General features: G+C 41.8%; 1 protein-coding gene across 30 annotated transcripts in view; it reads right to left on the reverse strand.

Moving 5' to 3' along the window:
* Positions 1–20845, reverse strand: part of ZNF248 (zinc finger protein 248) — a 43140-nt gene that overhangs the window by 8199 nt on the left and 14096 nt on the right. For 7 of the 30 annotated variants that reach the window (XM_019935931.3, XM_033841790.2, XM_073793618.1 and 4 more), the window contains one exon: positions 752–19354. In XM_019935931.3, coding sequence (XP_019791490.1) covers positions 17874–19354 — 1481 coding nt within the window. In that variant the 3' untranslated portion in view covers positions 752–17873. The remainder of the gene's footprint in view (positions 1–751; positions 19355–20845) is intronic. The other 23 variants (XM_073793626.1, XM_073793619.1, XM_073793623.1 and 20 more) reach the window with 23 other exon arrangements.

Here is a 20845-nt window from a genome sequence, read left to right on the forward strand (position 1 = left end):
AAAGAAATGAAAGGGGTTTTTTAGAAATGAAATTCAAATTGAATATAAATGGTGTTTTAGAAGAAATAGCTGTGGGACTGCTGACATTGCTGCCACTGGAGACATTCTAGACCTGCAGCTAGAGGAACTCAGGGAAGGGGAACTTGGTACTAAATATCAGCTGTATTATTTTTCAAATTCCATATATATTTATAACTGACAATTTCCAGCCTACCAATTCGCCCTACAAATTTTAGACTTGCCAGTCTCCACAATCACGTGAGCCAATTCCTTAAAATGGATGTATACATGTATGAATATATATGAGTATGCGTACATGTGTTATACGCATATATGTGTACAAACACACACACACACACACACACACACACACACACACACTATTGGTTCTGTTTCTCTGGAAAACCCTGACTGATACAGGGTTTAAGGAATATTTTTCTTCACCTTGGTTTTCTTTCCATTCCATCTCCTCCCTCTCTCCCAACAGCCACCAGAAGCCAAAAGAGATGGGGAACAGAGTCTTCTCTAGAACCTTAGGCAGGAGTGCTGCCCTGACAACAGCTTGATTTCAGACTTCTGGCCCCCAGAACTGCGAGGCAATAAATTTCTGTTGTTCTAGGCCGCCAAATTTGCAGTAACTTGTTGCAGCAGCCATAGGAAACTAATATACTAACTCTTTGCAAAAACCCTATAGGAAAAAATCAACAGTTTGCTTTGAAAATATGTCTGGCCAGTGATAGGTCTTACTTACTTAACGAGGCACAAAATTCAGCTTCTGAATTTCAGATTTGGAGCGGTTGTCTCATCCTCGGATATAGTTGAAAATCCACATGGTATGAAATTAGTCAAGAACAATAGTAAGGTAAGAATTACAATGGACCGAGGAGGAATGCGTGGGGATAAGCTTTGCTAAAAGGCAACAGGAAGAAGACCATACCAAGAAGCAGACAGAAGAAATCATCACCTTACATCAACTGAGTCATGCTTTGGCTCTCTGCCTCCTGTGCCCACTAAAGAACAGTCAGAGAAGAGAAACAGAGGTAGCATTCACTTCACGCTTGTTAAGTGCGGTTGTCAACTACCACACTTTCATTAAGACAAAGAAATTGTTTTCAGACTTCAGGCCAGAAAGTCTTTATATTCCATGACGAGTTACTTTTGTTTATTCTTAGAGTCAAAGCAAAGCATTTTCCTTTTGTACAAAGTATCAGAGAAAAATCTGCACATAATTATTATTGTAAAAATGAGTTATAAAATATGTGTAATATACATACTAACAAAGCAACTAGGATTATCTCCATATAATTAAATGTTGACTTTTCCTTGTTTTAGATCTGTTAACTCTATATATTCCTTAATAATTTTTATCATTTTAATCTTGAATCATTTTTGCAATGGAAGACAATGTGAGAAATGAATAAACAAACAACTCACCGGGGACTTGTTCTTTTTCTGTTCCTTTTGGGAAAGTACAGAGAAGGCTGTATGTACAGCTATGGGAAAAGAAAACAGGAGTGGGTCATGTGAGATCTGGCTGCTAGGAATCTTTGAGTTTCCTAAGAACTTCTGCCTACCGGCTGGTTAAATGCCCCTCTGTGGGAAAAAGTTTCTCTGGCCTCTGAGGAGTCAGCAAGAACTATGTGGAGGGAGAATTCACATGTGCAACTCTGACGGCCAAGTTATAGAGCCTGGCTGAGCAATTTAACCCCGGATTTACTTCCTAATGATTTATTAATTTCATTTTTCTTTTAGAACCAATTCAGGACTAATTGAACAAATAATATTACATCAGAAGACAAACCATTATTTTCATCATCAACGCTGTAGAAAAAGTACTCAAGATATGTTTGCTTATATCCTACTGAGTTGCCTACCCTTCGAGTCAGAGAAATCACCCTGCAGAAAGGGATGGGGGAGTTCCTTCAGGAAAAGGTCTATTTAAAAACTTGTTTGTTTCTAACTGAGTTGTAATAAAACCTGGTGGGTGACTTACCCATTATAACATGGACAGCCTTTTTCTACTCCTGGCTCCACCACTAACAAACTGGGCATCTATGGGCAGGTTACTTGTACACTCACAGTCAAGGTTTCTCAGCTTTGAAATGAAGCAGACACAGATGACCCTATTCTATGATGTCAGGGTAGATGCAGCAGCCAGCATCCCTCTAGGGGGCACACATCATGACGGATGTCACAGGAGAGCAGCTCAGAATTTGGAGAAAGTGAGTGGAGGCTGAAGGCATGGTATGCTTATTAAAAGCTGGGCCTAGTGATCTCTCTCTGCAGACCATGCCCACGTGAACCCTCCAAAGAATGAACACTTCCTTGCCCACCACTCTCAGGGCCCCACTCACCTATCTTTCCTGAAACTTGGTCCAGACCTTTCACCATCATGGTGAGGTCTTCTGGATGCAGTGATATTAGCGAAGCATTGCTCATTCTGAGCAGGATAAAGATTGTTACTTGCAAAGGAACAGGAACCTAGGCTTAAAGGACAAAATCATCTTATTTAGAAGTTTCATTCCGGGCTCCAAATGTCACAGAACTTACTTGTCTAAACTCCAAGGCCACTGAGGATGCTGAAGATTGGACAGTGTTGCAGTCCAAGCAACACATTATGTAGTCTGCCCCAAGGGTTCCGAGATGGCAAGAAATCCCAGAATACCTGACCACAAGGTGAGATTCACTCCACACACTTTGGGATTGTTTCCCTGTGCCCCGCGGGAAGTGCTGTGAGGAATACAGTGCTGGTTTTAGGCTGGATATCTACCGTGGCTGTGTGACCTGGTGTATTTCACTTGAACCCTCTGAGCCTCAGTTTTCCTTTTTTGTCAAAATAGAAAACAGTTACATAAAGGCTGTTGTGAAGATTAAACAAAACAGCTAATGAAAACAGCAAAGTATCTTCCAAACACCTTATCAGCTAATATCAACTATACGTTATGTGCTATATGTAAAAACTTTACGTCCGTATTTTCAAAACGTATGTAAAAACTTAATCCTCAGAACAACCCCGTGTGGTACATATCAATACTCTCGTTTTACAGATGAGAAAACCTCGTCTCAGGTAGATCAATCATCTTGCCAGCAGTAATTAATTTACACCTGGCTCCGCCTGGATACAAAACTCACGCCCCCCCTCCCGCAGTCGCGTGGATTCGGCAGCCTCTCGGGGCTCCGTACGTCCGCATCCCCACGACCGAGGCCGCCCCTTCCCCTGACAGAGGCGCCCCGACCCCGCCATCCCTCCTCGCAGCCGAGGCCGCCCCCATCCTTCCGCGCAGGCTCTCTCACCGGGGGTCACACCGCGGGGTTCCTTCCCACTGCTACCTCCCACCAGTCCTCAAGCCGCACCGGAACCCCTCGGCCCTCACCCAACTCGGGCTCACCCGCAGCTCTGACTCAGGCAGCACCCGCTCTCTGAGCGCGCGCAGACCTAGACGGTCCAGGATTTTCTCCGCAAGACACGGAAAAGCGAGACACCGGGGCTAGTGAACTGCACGTGCGCAGGACGAGCCGCGGCAGAGGGGCTTACTGAACCACGCGCAGTGTGAGCCAGGGAACGTAAGACTACATTTCCCATAAGCCCTGGTGCTACGCCCTCCCGGAGAGTTTAAAGGGTTATGCATGAGAGAGGAGGCTTCTCTACCCCGCGTGGCTTGGCTCTGTAGCTCACTGAGGCTAGTTCTTTCAGGACTGCAAGAGACTGCAAAACACCGCAGTGGGATGCGGAGCCGTTGAGTGAATCTGTTTAAAAGAATAACTTTCAGGGCTTCCCTGGTGGCGCAGTGGTTGAGCGTCCACCTGCCGATGTCGGGGACACGGGTTCGTGCCCCAGTCCGCGAAGATCCCACATGCAGCGGAGCGGCTGGGCCCGGGAGCCATGGCCGCTGAGCCTGCGTGTCCGGAGCCTGTGTTCCGCAACGGGAGAGGCCACAACAGTGAGAGGCTCGCGTACCGCAAAAATAAATAAATAAATAAAAATTTAAAAAAATATAATAATTATTATTATGGCAAAAAAATGTTCAAGAGGAGCTACAGAGGACTTGAGATGGTACAGGGCCCAATTGTAAGCTTTCTTAAAAGTGATGGGCAGGCGGATTCTTAACCACTGTGCCACCAGGGAAGTCCTCAGCACCAGAATTTTTTCCTTTTTTACCTCTTTACTGGTATTTCAATTTTGTTTATACATTGTTTTCTTGACTTTGTCCATATCATCTTTTAGCTCTTAGAGCATGTTTCAGTTTTAAAGTCTTTATTTACTACGCCCACCATCTGGTGTTTCTCAGAGACATTTTCTTTAAATTCTTTTTTACCTCTTTCTTTGTATGCCTCGTGGTTTTTTTTTTTTTTTTCTTGAAACCTGGACATTTGAATCGCACAACGTCGTGTCTCTGAATATCAGATTTTCTCCCTTCCCTGGCTTTTAAGTGTGTTATTTGTTTGTTTAATTGTTATAGGATGTCTTTGGGCTGGGATCAGTGTGAGGTGAAAACTTAAGGTCTTCTCAAGTCTTTTCTGAGCCTGCACCTCTCCTTGGGCATGTGTGGTACTTTCTAAATTTTCCTGTATTTGTGGTTGCTTTTGAATATCCTCGTCTTTAAATGTATGACTCCCAAAGGGTGAAAAAGAGAAAAATGAAGGAGAAAAGAGTGCCAGCCCTTTAAATCCTAAGAAGTCAGTTTATTCAGAGGGGGAGTGGCTTACAGCAGTGGTATGGGGGGTGCAACAGTGGCTGCCTGTCTCCGTGTCTGCCTCTTCACAATCAGAAGCAGCAGTGAGCAAACAGAGCACAAATCCCTCATATTTAGAGGACAGGGCTCTTAATGTCCACCCTGTCTCCTGCAAGCTGCATGCAAGGCTCCTGCAACCTGCATGCTCCAGGAACATGTGAATAGCTGACTGCCACAGGACTAGGAAGTGGGGAATGGATAACCACTACTACGCTAATAACTAAAATTGACTTAAATTAACTGCAATTTACTACCCAAGCCTTTCTGTGAAAAGTTTTTGGGTATTTGGGGCTCATTTTGATCTCAGGTAGACTCTTATTCGTCTTTTCCTTGCTTCTCTCTAGTAAACTACCTGTTCTGTGGTTTAGCCTAGATCTCTCATGAAACTACCAGCCTCTTTTTAATTGCTTTTCACCATACCTTCACTGATTTTTGAGTGCCTTTAGGCTTAACCATCCTGTACACTCTTTTAAATAAAGTCAGTTCCTTGGAGAGAGCTTTGGACCTCTTGATTCTATGACCTGCCTTTCCCCCTTGGCAAAAATCTCTGAGCCATGCCCCAGATGTAGGAGTGGATACAGCGGCATTCTTCTCTCTGTGACACAGGTATTTTAGGCGCATAGTGCCGTATGGGCATAGTAGCCTGTGGTCTTCTCATTTTCCCTTTTGGCCTGGAAGCTCTACCCTATTTAGTCAAAATGAGGGTGACTGGGGCCTCAGTATTCTCAGCATGGTACACCTGAAACAGGAGTGGGGTCTGGAGGAACAGGAGCTCTTGACTTCTCTTTAAATGGCACTCGCCTACAAGGCAGCCTCTAAAAGAGATTGCTGGAGGAATACAGGAAACACTGGGAGCCTGCCCCTCCCAGATAGATGCCATTGCATGCGACTGGGAGCTGGGAGGCAAGACAGCTGTTCTTTTGGCTGCATGTGACTGGAGTTACTGTCACACTGAGCTGGGGGGCAGGGGAGCTAGTTGAGGTTCAAATATGACAAACTCTTGCTGTTCTTAATGAGTTTTAAGTAGATTTCCTTGAATGTTTCTTTTTCGCCATATGCCTTTAGGACAATTTCCAGAGACTTTACTTTTAAAAAAAAATTTTTTTTCATCAGTTTTGCTTGCTTCATGTGGGAGTGGATCTGTGGAGTGAGTCATAAGTACCTGTTTGTACTTTGTTGTGCCCATTAGAAAATAAGCTCTATAAGAAGACAGAGGTTTTTCCGAGCTTTATTGAGATATAATTGACATATAACATTGTGTAAGATTAAGGTGTACAATGTGATGATTTGATACACTTGTATATTACAAAATGTATACCACAGTAACGTTAGTTAACACATTCTTCAATTAACATTGATTACCATTTTGTCGTTATGGTGAGAACAATGAAGCTATGCTCTCATAGCAACTTTCAATTATACAGTACAATATGGTTGACTATAAAGTCCCCATGCTCTTCCTTAGATTCACGGAACTTACTCATCTTATGAATGAGTTTGTACCCTTTGCCCAACATCTCCCCATTTCCCCCACCTTTCAGCCCCTGGCAAACACCATTCTACACTGTTTCTATGAGTTTTTATTTTTATTTTATTTTTTTTGCGGTACGCGGGCCTCTCACTGTTGTGGCCTCTCCCACTGCGGAGCACAGGCTCCGGACGCGCAGGCTCAGCGGCCATGGCTCACGGGCCCAGCCGCTCCGCGGCATGTGGGATCTTCCCAGACCGGGGCACGAACCCGTGTCCCCTACATGGGCAGGTGGACTCTCAACCACTGCGCCGCCAGGGAAGCCCTCTATGAGTTTTTAGATTCCACATATAGGTGAGAACATACAGTATTTGTCCTTCACTGTCGACTTATTTCACTTAGCCTAATGCCCTCAAGGTCTATCAGTGTTGTTTCAATGGCAGGATTTTCTTCTTTTTTAATGGTTGAATAATACCTCATTGTATATATATATAATATGTATATATTATTTCTATATTTTCTGTTTATTCATCTGTCAGTGGACACCTAGGTTGTTTGTGTATTTTGGCTATTGTGAATAATGCTGCAACGAACATGGGAGTGCAAGTATCTCTTTGAGATAGTGATTTCATTTCCTCTGGATATACAATGAGTGGGGTTGCTGGATCATATGGTAGTTCTATTTTTAGCACTTTGAGGAATCTCTGTAGTGTTTTCCTTAGTAGCCTTACCAATTTATATTCCCACCAGCAGTGCACCAGACTACCCTTTCCTCCACATCCTCACCAGCATCATTTGTTAACTGTCTTTTTGATAAGATTCATTCTAACAAGTGTGAGGTGATACGCCATTGTCATTTTGACTTGATTTTCCCTGATGATTAGTGAGGCTGAGCACCTTTTCGACATCATTTGTATGTCTTTTTTGGAGAAATGTCTATTCAGTTCCTCTGCCCATTTTAAAATCAAATTGTTTGGGGGTTGTTTTGTTTTGTTTTTTGGCCATTGTGTTGTGTGAGTTCCTAATATATTTTGGATATGAACCCCTTACCAGATATATGATTTGCAAATATTTCCCCCCATTCCATAGTTTCCTGGATCATTTTGTTTCTTTGGTTGTGCAGAAGCTTTTTAGCTTGATGCGGTCCTACTTGTTGATTTTTTCTTTTGTTGCTTGTGCTTCAGGTGTCTTATCCAAAGAATCATTGCCAGTGCCAAGGAGCTCTTTCTCTATGCATTCACCTGGGAGTTTTACAGTTTCATGTCTTATGTTTAAGACTTTAATCCATTTCTATTTTTGTGAGTGATGTTAGATAGGGGTCTAGTTTCATTCTTTTGCATATACACAGCCCAATTTCATTCTTTTGCATAAAGTATACTTTGATTCCCTTTTCTTTATCTTGAGTGTATCTACTATAGGTTTCTGTTTTGTGGTTACCATGAGGCTTACTTGAAACATTTTATTGACATGACAGTTTATTTTAAGCTCAAAACAACTGAACTTCCATCGCATATAAAAGCTATACTTCTTTATCCGTCCCATTTTATGTTGTCAATTTACATTTTTGTACTGTATATCCATTTACTATTATAGCTATAGCTATTTTCAATGCTGTTGTCCTTTAAGCTTTATACTAGAGTTAAATGTTCAACACACCACCATATTATAGTGTTAGAGTATTCTAAGTCTGACTTAGAATACTTATATTTACCAGTGTGTTGTATATTTTCATGTTATTAATTAGCACCTTTTGTTTGTACTTGAATAACTCCTGCTATTGGTAATGAATTCCCTCAGCTTTTGTTTGGGAGAGTATCGTGCCTTCATTTCTGAAGGACAGTTTTGCTGGGTAAAGTATTCCTGATTGGCAGTTTTTTTTTTTTTCAGCACTTCAAGTGTATCATCCTACTCAGTCCTGGCTTGCAAGGTTTCTGTTGAAAGATCCACTGATAGCTTTATGATGGTTTCCTTGTATGAGAGAAAATTTTTTTCTCTTTTTGCTTTTTAAATTATCTCTTTGGCTTTGATTTTTGGCAGTTTTATTATAATGTGTCTTGGAAAAGATTATTTTAGATTGAAATTATGGGGTGATCTATTAGCTTCATGTAACTGGCTGTCCAAATCTCTCTCTTGGTTTGGGAAGTTTCCAGGCATTATTTCTTTCTTTAAAAAATAAATAGATAAATAAATAAATAAATTTATTTATTTATATTTGGCTGCGTGGGGTCTTCGTTGCTGTGCGTGGGCTTTCTCTAGTTGCAGTGAGCGGGGGCTATTCTTCATCGCGGTACGCAGTCTTCTCATTGTGGTGGCTTTTCTTGCTGTGGAGCACAGGCTCTAGGCGTGTGGGCTTCAGTAGTTGCAGCTAGCAGGATCTAGATCACAGCCCAGTAGTTGTGGCGCATGGGCTTCGTTGCTCCACAGCATGTGGGATCTTCCTGGACCAGGGCTTGAACCCATGTCTCCTGCATTGGCAGGCAGATTCTTAACCACTGCACCACCAGGGAAGTCCTGCCATTATTTCCTTCCTTCCTTCCTTCCTCCCTCCCTCCCTTCCATTCATTTATTTTATTTTATTTTTGGCTGCCTTGGGTTCTCGTTGCTGCGCACAGGCTTTCTATAGTTGTGGCTTGTGGGCTCTAGAGTGCAGGCTCAGCAGTTGTGGCACATGGGCTTAGTTGCTCCATGGCATGTGGGATCTTCCCAGACCAGAGATCGAACCCATGTCACCTGCATTGGCAGGCAGATTCTTAACTGCTGCGCCACCAGGGAAGCCCCATTATTTCTTTAAATAAGCTTTCTGTCTCTTTCTCCCTCTTCTCCTGGGTCTCCAGTGATGTATACATTGTTTCACTTAATGGTGTCCCATTAGTCCCATAGTCTTTCTTCACTCTTTTTTTGTTTTCTCCTCTGACTGGATAAATTACAAGTGATATTTTTTCTTTTTGGGGGGTTCATTTATTCTTTCTTCTTTAAAATCCAGTCTGCTGGTGAAGCTATTCAATTCTTCAGTCATTGTGTTGTTCAACTAAAATCTTGTTGTGGTTTTTTTCATGTTTTCTCTTCATTGAACTTCTCAATTTGATTTTGTACTATTTTCCTGATTTCACTAAATTCTTAATCTGTGTTCTCTTACAGCTCTCTGGGGATATTTAGAACAATTATTTTGAATAATCAAGCAATTCATGAATCTCTATTTCTTTGGGGTCAGTTACTGTAAGTTTACTGTGTTCCTTTGGTATTGTCATATTTCCCTAATTTTTCCTGATCCCTTGCATAGGTGTTTGTACATATGAACAAGCAGTCACCTCTTGCAGACGTTATGGACTGACTTTAGTAAGGAAAGACTATCACCTGTGAGTGGGGACATGCCAGAATGTTCTGTGATGCAGGTTTACTGGTGCAGGGTGCCAAGTGCTAGAGTGTGTGGCAGCTCTGGCTTGGTGGAGGGGAGGTGTGATGTCTCACTGGCTCAGGCCACTGGGGGCAGGGCACTGGCAACTATGTGGCCCTTGGTGGGTGCTGTGGGGGTCCCCAGTGGCTGCAAGGACTGATAGGGCTCTCAGCAGCACCTCCAGGTCCAGCAGCTAAGGATCAGGGCAGGCAGCAGTGGTGGCCAGAGCCAGTGGCACGCATACACTCAGCTCTGGGGCTGGCCGCAGTTGCTGTGAAGTGGCAGGGGTTGGTTGCAGACACAGAGTGGTGAGGACCAGGGCCAGAAACAAGGACCTCGGCCAACTGTGGGCACACTGGCTGCCGTGGGGCCCCTGGCTGTTGGTGTGCACTCCTGGGGCTGCAGCGTGTCTCCACAGGCACTTGCATGGCAGTGAGGCCAATGAAGGGAGTCAGGCCAGGAGCGTGCAGGTGCACAGCTGCAGGGGAAGCTGCAGGTGAGCCCAGTGGTGCAGACCAGTGGCGAGAGAGGGCCGAATCTGGGCCCCGATGCAGTTAATGGGGCCCTGTTGCCGTGCGCTCTTGTGGCTGTAAGGTATTGCCACAGGCACACAGCAGCGGATGTTAGTGACAAAGTTCAGGCTAGGGAAGTGCAGGTGCACAGCTGGCAGTGGGCCTAGCTGCCTGTGAGCCCAGTGGTGCAGGCCAGTGACTTGAGATACGGCTGAATCCAGGCCCAACAGCATTTATGCGGACCTTGGCTGACAACATGCACTTCCATGGCCACGGGACGGCATACCAGGTGTGCACATGGCAATGGAAGTTGCTGACAAGAGTTGGGCTGGCAGCATGCAAATGCACAGCTGGAGGAGGTAACCCCAAGGGTGCATATGGTGGTGGGAGTTAGCTGTGAGGGCTAGGCTGGTGCCTTGCACTCCTGCGGCTGCGGAGGCCTTCACTAGCTGCTGCTGTGGATCTCAGGCTCTGGTGGACGGGGGTGGAGCAGAAGAGCCTGAGGCGGACTCAGGCAGCTGGTGTCTGTAAATGCAAATACCTGTTGGGCAAAAACTGGTAACACCTGCAGGGAGTCTGTGGCTGTGCTGCCTATTGGTTTCTTCAGTGGGAAAGCTGCTGGGATCCTCTGCAGAACAGGTCACTGGGAACCGTGGTTGCTACTGCTGTGTGGGTGATACTGGTAGCCTCTGTTCTTCTTCCGTGTTCCTAGCTACCTCTATACATCTCACCTGTGCCGGTCTCTGGGTGGAGTGAAACTGAAGTGGGTCCTTCCTCTGGAACCCTGAAAGGCTGGGGAGGCTGGTTGCTCACCTGCTCCTCCTTTTCCAGTGAGAGCTCTTTCTAGCTGGGTTGGTCCGTCTGGCATTGAGCAGCGCGGGCCGGCAGGGTGGGACGATGCAGGCAAAATGAAGTGGTTCTTCCTTCCCTTTTTGAGTAGTTCTTCTCAGGTTTTTTGTTCTACTCTGTTGCTGAAGTTTGTTAAGTGGATTCCTGAGCTCTCCCACAGCTGTTTTTGTTCCTGGATAACTTGTCTAATTGTTGACCTTTGTTGGGGAAGGCTGGGGTCTCCTACTTCGCTGTCTTGGTGATGTAACTCTCCAGAGTTTTTTCTGTTTGATTTTCAAATAACTCCTAATCAACTGAGAAACTGACTCATATCTATTGATTGAATAAATATATTTAGAATTTACTTGCTTATCTTATTTAAGTCCTACAACTCTATAAAGTAGGTACCGCCATCATTCACATTTTAGGCAGGGATAAACTAAGGTTTTCAGTGGTTAAACTGCCTATCTAGACTCACAAATGTATTAAGTAATAGAATCTGGACGTGTATGCAGACAATAACTCCAAAGTCTATGCTCTTGAACCATGTGCTTTACTACAGACCACTAACACCCCACAGCCCCAGCTCTTACCGGACAGCCTTTAACAACCCTTCTCAATCACACTCATGGACCTCACGCCCTGGCGTACACAGCTTCAGAAAGAGCTTCTGGAATAGAGACGTATACATTTTACTGCACACATCTGGCCACCGACATAGGGAGCTTTCCTCAAAGAAAGTAACAAATGCAACCACAGCTGATCCCCTGCTCAATTCCAGTCCTCACCCTCTCTCCTCTGCACCCTCCCCTTCACTCTAAAACACAGACCCTGGAGCACAGCCTATCCTCAAAGGCCTTTATCTGAAGGTAAGTCCAGGGTAGGCACAAAAATATTATGGACACAAATTAAAACATTAATGGGCCCAATTCAGAGGCATTTGGAGAAATTTTGGATCCTACCCACTGTAAGCTAGTCTCAACTCCTTTTCTCTCTGCCAAATTCCACAGAACCCAAAAGTGCACAAACTTCCTTTCCCGTTCTCTGTCCTGAACCAGGTCTCCAGAAGGAGCCTTAGGAGGCTGGAGACTGAACTGCACATGTGCTGAGCAAAGGGCTGCACCTTCCTTCCCCAGTGTCATCAGGCCCAATATGTCACATTTCTGAATTCAGCATCCATTAGCCTCAATGGTCCCTCCTTTAGTGCTCCCCCAAATAATCTCTTCTCTCTGGAGGTATTGCTCTTTTACAATTCCAAGGACATAGTTTAAAAATGGGCTATAATCACACCCTGACTCTATACTAACATAAAACTACCGCAAATATATGCCACAAATATATCCATTTCAATTATGGATATACGTAAAACATTTAAATAAAGCTGAAAACAGAGGCCAACAATTAAAAAGTGTCATATCCATGATCATCAGGGTTTCTCCTGGGTTGCAAAATACGTTAGATTCGAAAAATTACACAATTATTAAACAAAAATGGAAAAAAATCCAAAAAAGAAATACAATCCAAAAGAAGACCCCTGCTCTCAAAATTAACTTTAAGCACCAACTCTGACTTTTTTTTACAAAGGGTATAATGCTGTGTGACTGTCTTTTCATTAAATATATAGTGAAAATCTTTATTGGTAAATATATATATATATATATATATATTTTTTTTTTTTTTTTTTGCGGTACGCGGGCCTCTCACCGCTGTGGCCTCTCCCGCCGCAGAGCACAGGCTCCGGATGTGCAGGCTCAGCGGCCATGGCTCACGGGCCCAGCCGCTCCGCAGCATGTGGGACCCCCCCCCGGACCGGGGCACGAACGCGCGTCCCCCGCATCAGCAGGCGGACCCCCAACCACTGCGCCACCAGGGAAGCCCTGGTAAATATATTTTAAGAATATAAAGTGTCCCCCTTCTGTCCATGATGATAATATAGTCAAGAGGTATACAAGTTCAAAGAAAATAATATCTAGACATAAATAAAAAATATGCAGAGTCTATATGAAGGAAACGAACTTTACTGAACAATAGTTTAAAAGATTTGAGTAATAAGAGGTACAAATCATTTTCCTGACTACAAAATGAAGTATGTTACGGCACAACATTCCAAACAAAATCTCAACGAAGTTATGTGTCTTCACATTTTTTTTGTTCCATTGCTAGAACAAATGTAAATTTTATGTGGAATAATGGGAAGAGCCAAACATTTTGTGAAAATAAAGACTAACGCTTATCTAAAGATGTGTTGTTAATGGCTATAATAATCTAAATATTTTAGTTTTGAGTCGGGTAAAAAAACATGTGAAGTCCTAAGATTGTCATAGGAATTCAGTATATGATATTGGTAGTGTTTTAAAAAAAGTGAAGAGAAATGGGACTATTTAATAAATGGTGTTGGGGTGGCAGAAGATTAAGTGAAAATAACAGATTCAACAGGATAAGCCTTCCCCAGAAAAACACAGATAAAGGGGTAGGTTCAGGGCAACTACAGCTGCAGTCTCCAACTGGGGGCAATAAACAGGGGTAGTGGCTGAGGACCTCTAGGATACCCATGAATTAAACCCTCCCAGAGGCTATGGCTCCACCTTTCCCTGCCAAGCATAGGCATGATGATAGCTCATACCAAGCAAGGGGAGGTCAAGTTCAAGACAGAAAACGGGCCCAATTTAAAAAAAAAAACAACAAAAAACAAAAACAGGTTACACATGTGTATGTATTACACACATATACACACAACTTCGTCCAGATATCCAAGTGGCTCTTTTCCTCCACTTTGGCCTCCCCAATGAGGTCTTTCCCTCTCCACACTACATAAAATCAAACCATCTTTCTGACAACTTTTCCCATTTTATTTTTATAACACTTGTCACCATCATCTTCTCCCTTGCAGATATATTTTCTTGATATGGCTGCTGGTAGCAAGAAGGACACAAACTACCTGGTCACGATGACTTCTCAATAAAAATATTCTAGGATGGGTTCTCATTGGCCCATTTTAACAAAGGATCATTCCTGGATGAATACAGACGTGGAGCCAGGAATAGATGGTGCCATCTGGAGTAAATGCCAACTCCATGCTCACAAGAATAGGTTACATTACTAGAACAATGTAGAAAAGTTGCAATAGCCACTACATATTCTTGAGGAACTGACGTCTACTCTTACACACCACTGTTTGAGAGCAAGTTCCTCTCAGATGCTTGAGGAGGTAGAGAAGTGATGCTTAATATCCTGCATGCCCCACCTTGAGCATGTCTGGAGTCCACAGGATGGAATGGTTGATGCTCTCTGGGCTCAGTATCCTCATCTACAAAATAGGGGTAGTTATCCCTATGTGAAAGAGCAGATCTTACCCTGAACTTACTTCCAATAACACACAGCCAAAAATTCTCAGTTGTCTAACCCCCCGCAAAGAAGCCCAAGTCCTTGAAGAATAAGACGGGGTTCAGAATTCCTTGAAGCCCCTTGTGAAGACATGCTCTGCTCTTGTCAGTCTTTAATCATATTCCTTAAAATAGAAGAGGAACTTGGAGAAGCATGGTGGCCATGACTGGTGCCCAAGGAGGCAGCGAAATTTCCTAAGCTTTCCTAGGACTGTGCTGATTAACCAGGGCCCATATTGAGAGAAGAGGGCATAAATACTCTTTGGAGTATAACGGATGACTACTCTTCAGACTCTACCCCAACAGTTACCTCCCCCGAAGTAACTATTGGCTTTTAGTTCAGCAGGTATCCTGGGCCTTTTGCCATGTATTTTAATCCATATATATCTACCTATAGAGAATTTATAAATACACTTATTTTATGCGCATTTGAATTTTGCCAATCAGAAATACTGTCAAAATATTATATTTCAATTAAAAATCCACACAAAAATGTACTCATTATAATATGTGAGGTAAACACCTACTCTTATTATGCTCTCGAGGGGGGTAACCAGTTATCCCTACTGGTCATATCAAGCCAACAAGAAAAAGGATGAATTAATCAAACAGTGCAGAGGACTGGCTATTTGGAAGAACAGAGAGCTGCTAACCTCACACAACTATGACAAGAAACACCATGTAGGGCTATATGAATAATCAGTTTAACATGTCTGCTTCACATATGCCAAAGGAAAGACATACCTGCCACAGTGCTCAGTTCCAAAAGGAATTTACTTTATGACAACGTAACAGCACAATGAGGCAGAAACACTTAACTTTCAACGAGTAGAATAACTTTATTTCTAATACTGAGCCTTTATATAGGAATTTACAGGAATAAAAAACATTGTGATGCTTATTCTCCAATAGCTCCACCCAGACCTTCCCTTCTACATTCTCTAAGCCCACTTGTGCTCACCTGCACGTGGCACCTGAGGGCTCTGGGGATTTGGTGCCAAAATTTTGGTAGTGACAATATCTCCTATGAGGAGGCCCCTTCTTCATAAGAGCAGCTCTTATTGGGCTCTGGTAACACTTGCTTCCATCCTTTGCCCCTTAAGGACTTAGAATGGTAATGGCTTCCTGGTGACACTAGTCTCTAGGTGCTTCAATATCCCTTGTTTTTCGCCCAAACTACTGTACTGTAATAAGTCTGCCACTAAAGTCTTCTTAGTTGAAGCAGAATTCTGTTTTTCACCAGAACCATGGCTGATACTAACAGCCATCCCTATACTAACTTGTCAAAAGAAGTAATTCTTCCCTAAAATTGCTGTATAGAACATTAACACTTAGACAAGAATTCATCTGTATCAGGGAACTGCCTTCAGGTCTAAGTAACAGACATCCCTGAGAATAAATAAGAAGCCACTTATTGCCACAGTAATACAAACTCCTAGTAGAGAGCAGGTCCAAAAAGAGTTGTGCAGCTTAGTGACGTCATCTCTGAGCCAGGCTTTTCCCATCTTGTGTACTGTTATCTTCAGGCTATTGTCCTTCAGGGTCACAACTATAATCTAGTGTAACATACAGACATGAAAATGTCCAGCAGAAGAGAGACAATCTCTTCCCATGTCATGACAATACTTTATCACTGAGATCTTTCCCCAAAGCACTGCAGAATATTTTCCAAATATCTCACTGCTCCCATGTCCATCCCAACAAAATCATTAGTATAGAATCTTCATGATTAACTTAGACTAATGTGGATTTACCCCTAAATCATCTGGGGGAAGGACGGACAAAGAGACAAAACAGCCCAGCAACTAAGAAGTAGGGATTGGCTGTTGGGTGGGCAGTATCTCTTGGAACTGCTTTCAATGTGTTCCAAGGAAGCAAAGGAAACACTAAGACAAAGGAGAGAGAGACAGTATATTACAGTCTATTAAATTAAATACATAGTTCCTTTGTTACATACAACTCGGATTACACACATCATGCCTAAATAGATACAGCAACAAAGCACCAAGAATATGACAGAGGCATTTCATTATACACCACTACTTTTTATTTGTAGAATGCAGTGAGCATTACTGTTCATAACTGATGTTAACCTTTGCGAAATTTATGTAAATATCGTTGTTATTAATAGCATTTGCATTATTGACTGACCCAAGGCAGCTGAGTAACCTCAGAAAAATATTGTTTGGCTCTTTTATGGAAGTGGAAGCTCAGTAAAAATGGCCATACTCATTCACATATGCCAGCAAAGTCAGAAGAAAGGTAAGCAATATGGTTGTAAAATAGCATATACTGGCCATACTACAGAGAGACTCTGGTAGTATTTAGAATAGGATTGATGCAGAGGTAGTTAAAAACCTCACAAAAACATATTTTGGCTTCTTTATTCAAGAGGCCATTCAGCAATAATGGCCACAGCCATTTATTTATATCAGAAAACGGAAAAAGGGGTATGTGGCTTGTACTTTAAATTTTCCAAATGTATTTTCATAAATACACAGTGATGTGCTACTGTAAATATGTGACTACAGGTTCTCTGAGAAAACAAAACCCTGATTTGTAGAGTTTGCCAATTATCATGGTGTAAATACTCCCACTAAAGCCAAGCTACCAACATGATGGCACTGAATGTAGAGCCGGGAAGAGATGTCCAGTAGCACATCATTATACAGTATTCACCATGCAGATTCAACAATACAAATAACCTAAAGAACAAAGATAACAGCAAAATACTGTAAAATAATTAGGAAGTAATGAGTGTTGAGTACTTATTACCTTGCTTTTTTAATATTTAACTGTAAGTTTATATAGTTTAATTTTTAAATAATGACTCTTTTTAACAACTGGCTCACAAAATTTCTGAAAATTTAACAATCAGCAGTACTTGCAAGCCAGTATAAGCTTACTGCAGTACACCACTGTGTGTTGGTATGTGTGTATAAACATATTTACATATCCATATGTACATAATTGTGTCAACCTATAAAGACACTGATGATATCTAGTGTGGGAAATATTAATATAGACCATAATAGTTACTTAACTAAGGGTTCAGAGTTTCTCTTCACAAGCATGTTGGGCTCTAATATACATATCAAGAATACCTCAAATTTCTATGATATTAGCATACTCACATAAGGCCTGCAAACATCAAGGACTCTTCACATAAATGTTTAATGCTGTTGTCATTTAACTTTTTTAAACTTATGATTCTGTGAATATGACTGTAAAAGAGTATCATCCATTAGATTTACAATACAATTTTGGCATCACATCCAGAATATGGCACTACACAACATAAATTTGAGATAAAGGTTTTTGCCATATTATTTAAATGAATTTCCCCTCAATATAAATTTTCTGATGGAAAGTTTTAATTTTTCTTGAAAGCTTTCACATATTCAAAACATTATAAGGTTTTATTCTAGTACTAATTATCTGAAGCACAACAAAACTTCACTTTCTAATAATTTGTGGCATTCTTTGGGTTTCATTAATCTAATTTTAAAAACCTGTATAACGAATTTGAAAGAGTGGATAAAGGCTTCAGAATGTTCAGGATGCTGAAAGAGCTTTCACCCTTGTGTGAATTCTCTGATGTTTAGTGAGTACTGACCTCTGACTAAAGGTTTTCCCACATCCATTACACTCATAGGGTTTCTCCCCTGTGTGAGTCCTCTGATGTTTAGTGAGAGCTGATTTCTCACAGAAGGTTTTCCCACATTCGTTACATTTATAAGGTTTCTCTCCTGTGTGAGTTCTTTGATGTACAATGAGGTTTGATTTCACACAGAAGGATTTCCCACATTCATTACATATAAAGGGTTTCTCTCCTGTGTGTGTTCTCTGATGCACAGTTAGGGCTGACCTGTGGCAGAAGGATTTTCCACATGCATTACATTCATAGGGTTTCTCCCCTGTGTGTGTTCTCTGATGTTCAGTGAGGTTTGACTTCACACAGAACGTTTTTCCACATTGCTTACATTCATAGGGTTTTTCTCCTGTATGTGTTCGCTGATGGTTGGTAAGATGTGGTTTCTGACAAAAGGCCTTCCCACATTCAGTACATTCATAGGGTTTCTCTCCTGTGTGTGTTCTCTGATGTTGAGTGAGGTTTGACTTCTCCCAGAATGTTTTCCCACATTCACCACATTCAAAGGTTTTTTCTCCTGAGTGAGCTCTTCGAAGTTGGGTGAGATGTGACTTCTTGTTGAAAGTATTTCCATTTTCATTGTGCTCATAAGGTTTTTCCCCCATGTGTACTATCTGATGTCTAAAGAGGGTTGACTTTTCCCACATTTTGTGACTTACTTTATATTCATGGGGGATCTTTCTTGTGTAATTTCCCTGATGAATAATGAAAGCTGAACTGTCACAGAAAATCTGCCCATATTCATTATAAGGATTTTCCCCTGTAAGAGCTCTCTGATGCCCCAATCTTAAATCCATATAGAAGGACTTCCCACAAATACTGCATTCATATGGCTCCATTTCCAAATGAGTTCTCTGAGATAAATTAAGCTTTAAACTTTGGATGAAAGTTCTTCCACATTCATTATACTTACAGTGTGTCTCTCCTATCTGAGCTTTCTTGTTTGTGAAAGAGTCTGCCTCCCCATGGCAGCCTTGTCCATTTTCATTATATTCAAAATGTGGGTCAAAAATTGGCTGAGTGAGATCCGGGCTACGATTCTTTTTTTGATTATATTTATAAGATTTCCCTCCAGTAGGAGTTTTCTCATGCCGAATATCAAGGAGCAATTTCTCATATACATTAAACTCATCAGGCTTCTTTCCAGAATAGTTCTTTCTATTAATAATTAAGCCTGAAATATTTTTCAAACTCATTTCACATGTGTCACATACCTTATACAGAAAATTTCTTGAAGGAACAGAGTCTGTACCTAGATTTAAAGTTTTCCTTACTCTGTCACCACTATCTGTACTTAACGTTTGGTTGGTGAAAGCAAGTTGCCAAAAATGTTCATCTTCATTTTCCTGGCTGCTCTCTATCAGGTCATCAACTTTCCAGTCTTCTAGAAATGAGAAAAATAACCACGTCTTATAAAACCTAGTACATTTCTAATGGAATTGGACTTTTACATTAATGCCCTATTACGCAGTCGATTCTTCTGTTTTAGGCTCAGTTTTCTGGTGTAAACTAAATCCAAGTATACATTTCCTTTACCCTTCTAGTTTGAGTGGAAAATAAATACACGCTGCAGTGGAATACTTTATTAATATAACCTTTAAAGCTGGACAGAAAAAGGTGAAATAAATTCAAAGCACAGGGAACCGGTGAGTGGCTGATTCAGAAATCAGGAAGCTCAAGAGAATGGAGTGAGCCCAACAGAGACACTGAACACTGAATAAAGTGACACTGAAGATTAGCAGACAACGGCTTTCAGGGGATGAACTATGTTTGGTGGAGACAGAACAGTCTAGTCCTAATCCCCTCAGACACTGATTGCTGGGTGGGATTCCTACTAGAGTACTTGCTTCTACTCTACACATCAACACCAGCCTAAAGTTCTGAAAACACCAACTTCCTCAGGTTCAGAAGAATTGTCCGCTAGCCCAGGATCTAGTTTTTCCTTTAATTCACAAGGAATAATTATTTTTTTTAATGCTGTAAGAGCAGCAGGCTAGAGAAGGTGAAATGAACTCAAGACACAGTGAGCAAGGGATGGAGATTTTCTGAGCATTGTTCATGTAGGGAGCAGGAAACTCCGAGAACTGGATGAGTTCAACAAAGGAGGTTTTTTGTTTTTGTTTAGTTTTTTTAAAGGAAAATAGGCTGTCTGAGAAACATATTAGAGGAAGCACTCAGTTTGACAGAGACAGATTATGGTTTCTTGTCCTTATCTTCCCACACCTTGATTACTGTGGTAGGATCCTCACTAATATGCATGTTGCCATTCCTCTTTTTCCCATTTGATATAGCAACATCAAAATAAATTTCTGAAAGCACCTATTTCCTCATGTTTTAAGGGACAGTGCTTTAACCCAGACTCTAACTCTCTATCTAGCTGTGATTCACAACAACACAAATGTCCAACAGGAAATACAAAATAGAGGAGGGGCAGACCATCTCTGCAAAACGACCAGGTTCATTTGGTTTTCTCACAGCTGTTAATGAAGTTGTCCCAACCATCAAGTCATATGTTTCTTTACTTCAGTCTGCTGGTCTACTTTTCCCCATAACAATTTTGTTTCTGAAGCAATACTGATTTTTAAGTCTGCTTTTATATCTAGGTTTATCTTTACAGTGAGGTTTTCTGCTTTCATATCTAGCCTCATCTGTGGCTTTTACTTACTGGTGAGACCCATAATGATCACATTTTTCTATATGGTTCTGAGACCTTCAACAAACTTTATCATAAAAAATTCTTGTCTATACTTTACTGTTGGTACCCAATGCAACAATGTTAATTACGTGTTAAAAAAAAAATCTAGAACAGTCCTGAGCCCACTGCTCCAAAGGCTAACTGATAATTGTTTTTATACTGGCAAACACAAATCAAAAC

The sequence above is a fragment of the Tursiops truncatus genome, chromosome 16 (assembly GCF_011762595.2).
Source record: "Tursiops truncatus isolate mTurTru1 chromosome 16, mTurTru1.mat.Y, whole genome shotgun sequence".
Taxonomy (NCBI): Eukaryota; Metazoa; Chordata; class Mammalia; order Artiodactyla; family Delphinidae; genus Tursiops; species Tursiops truncatus.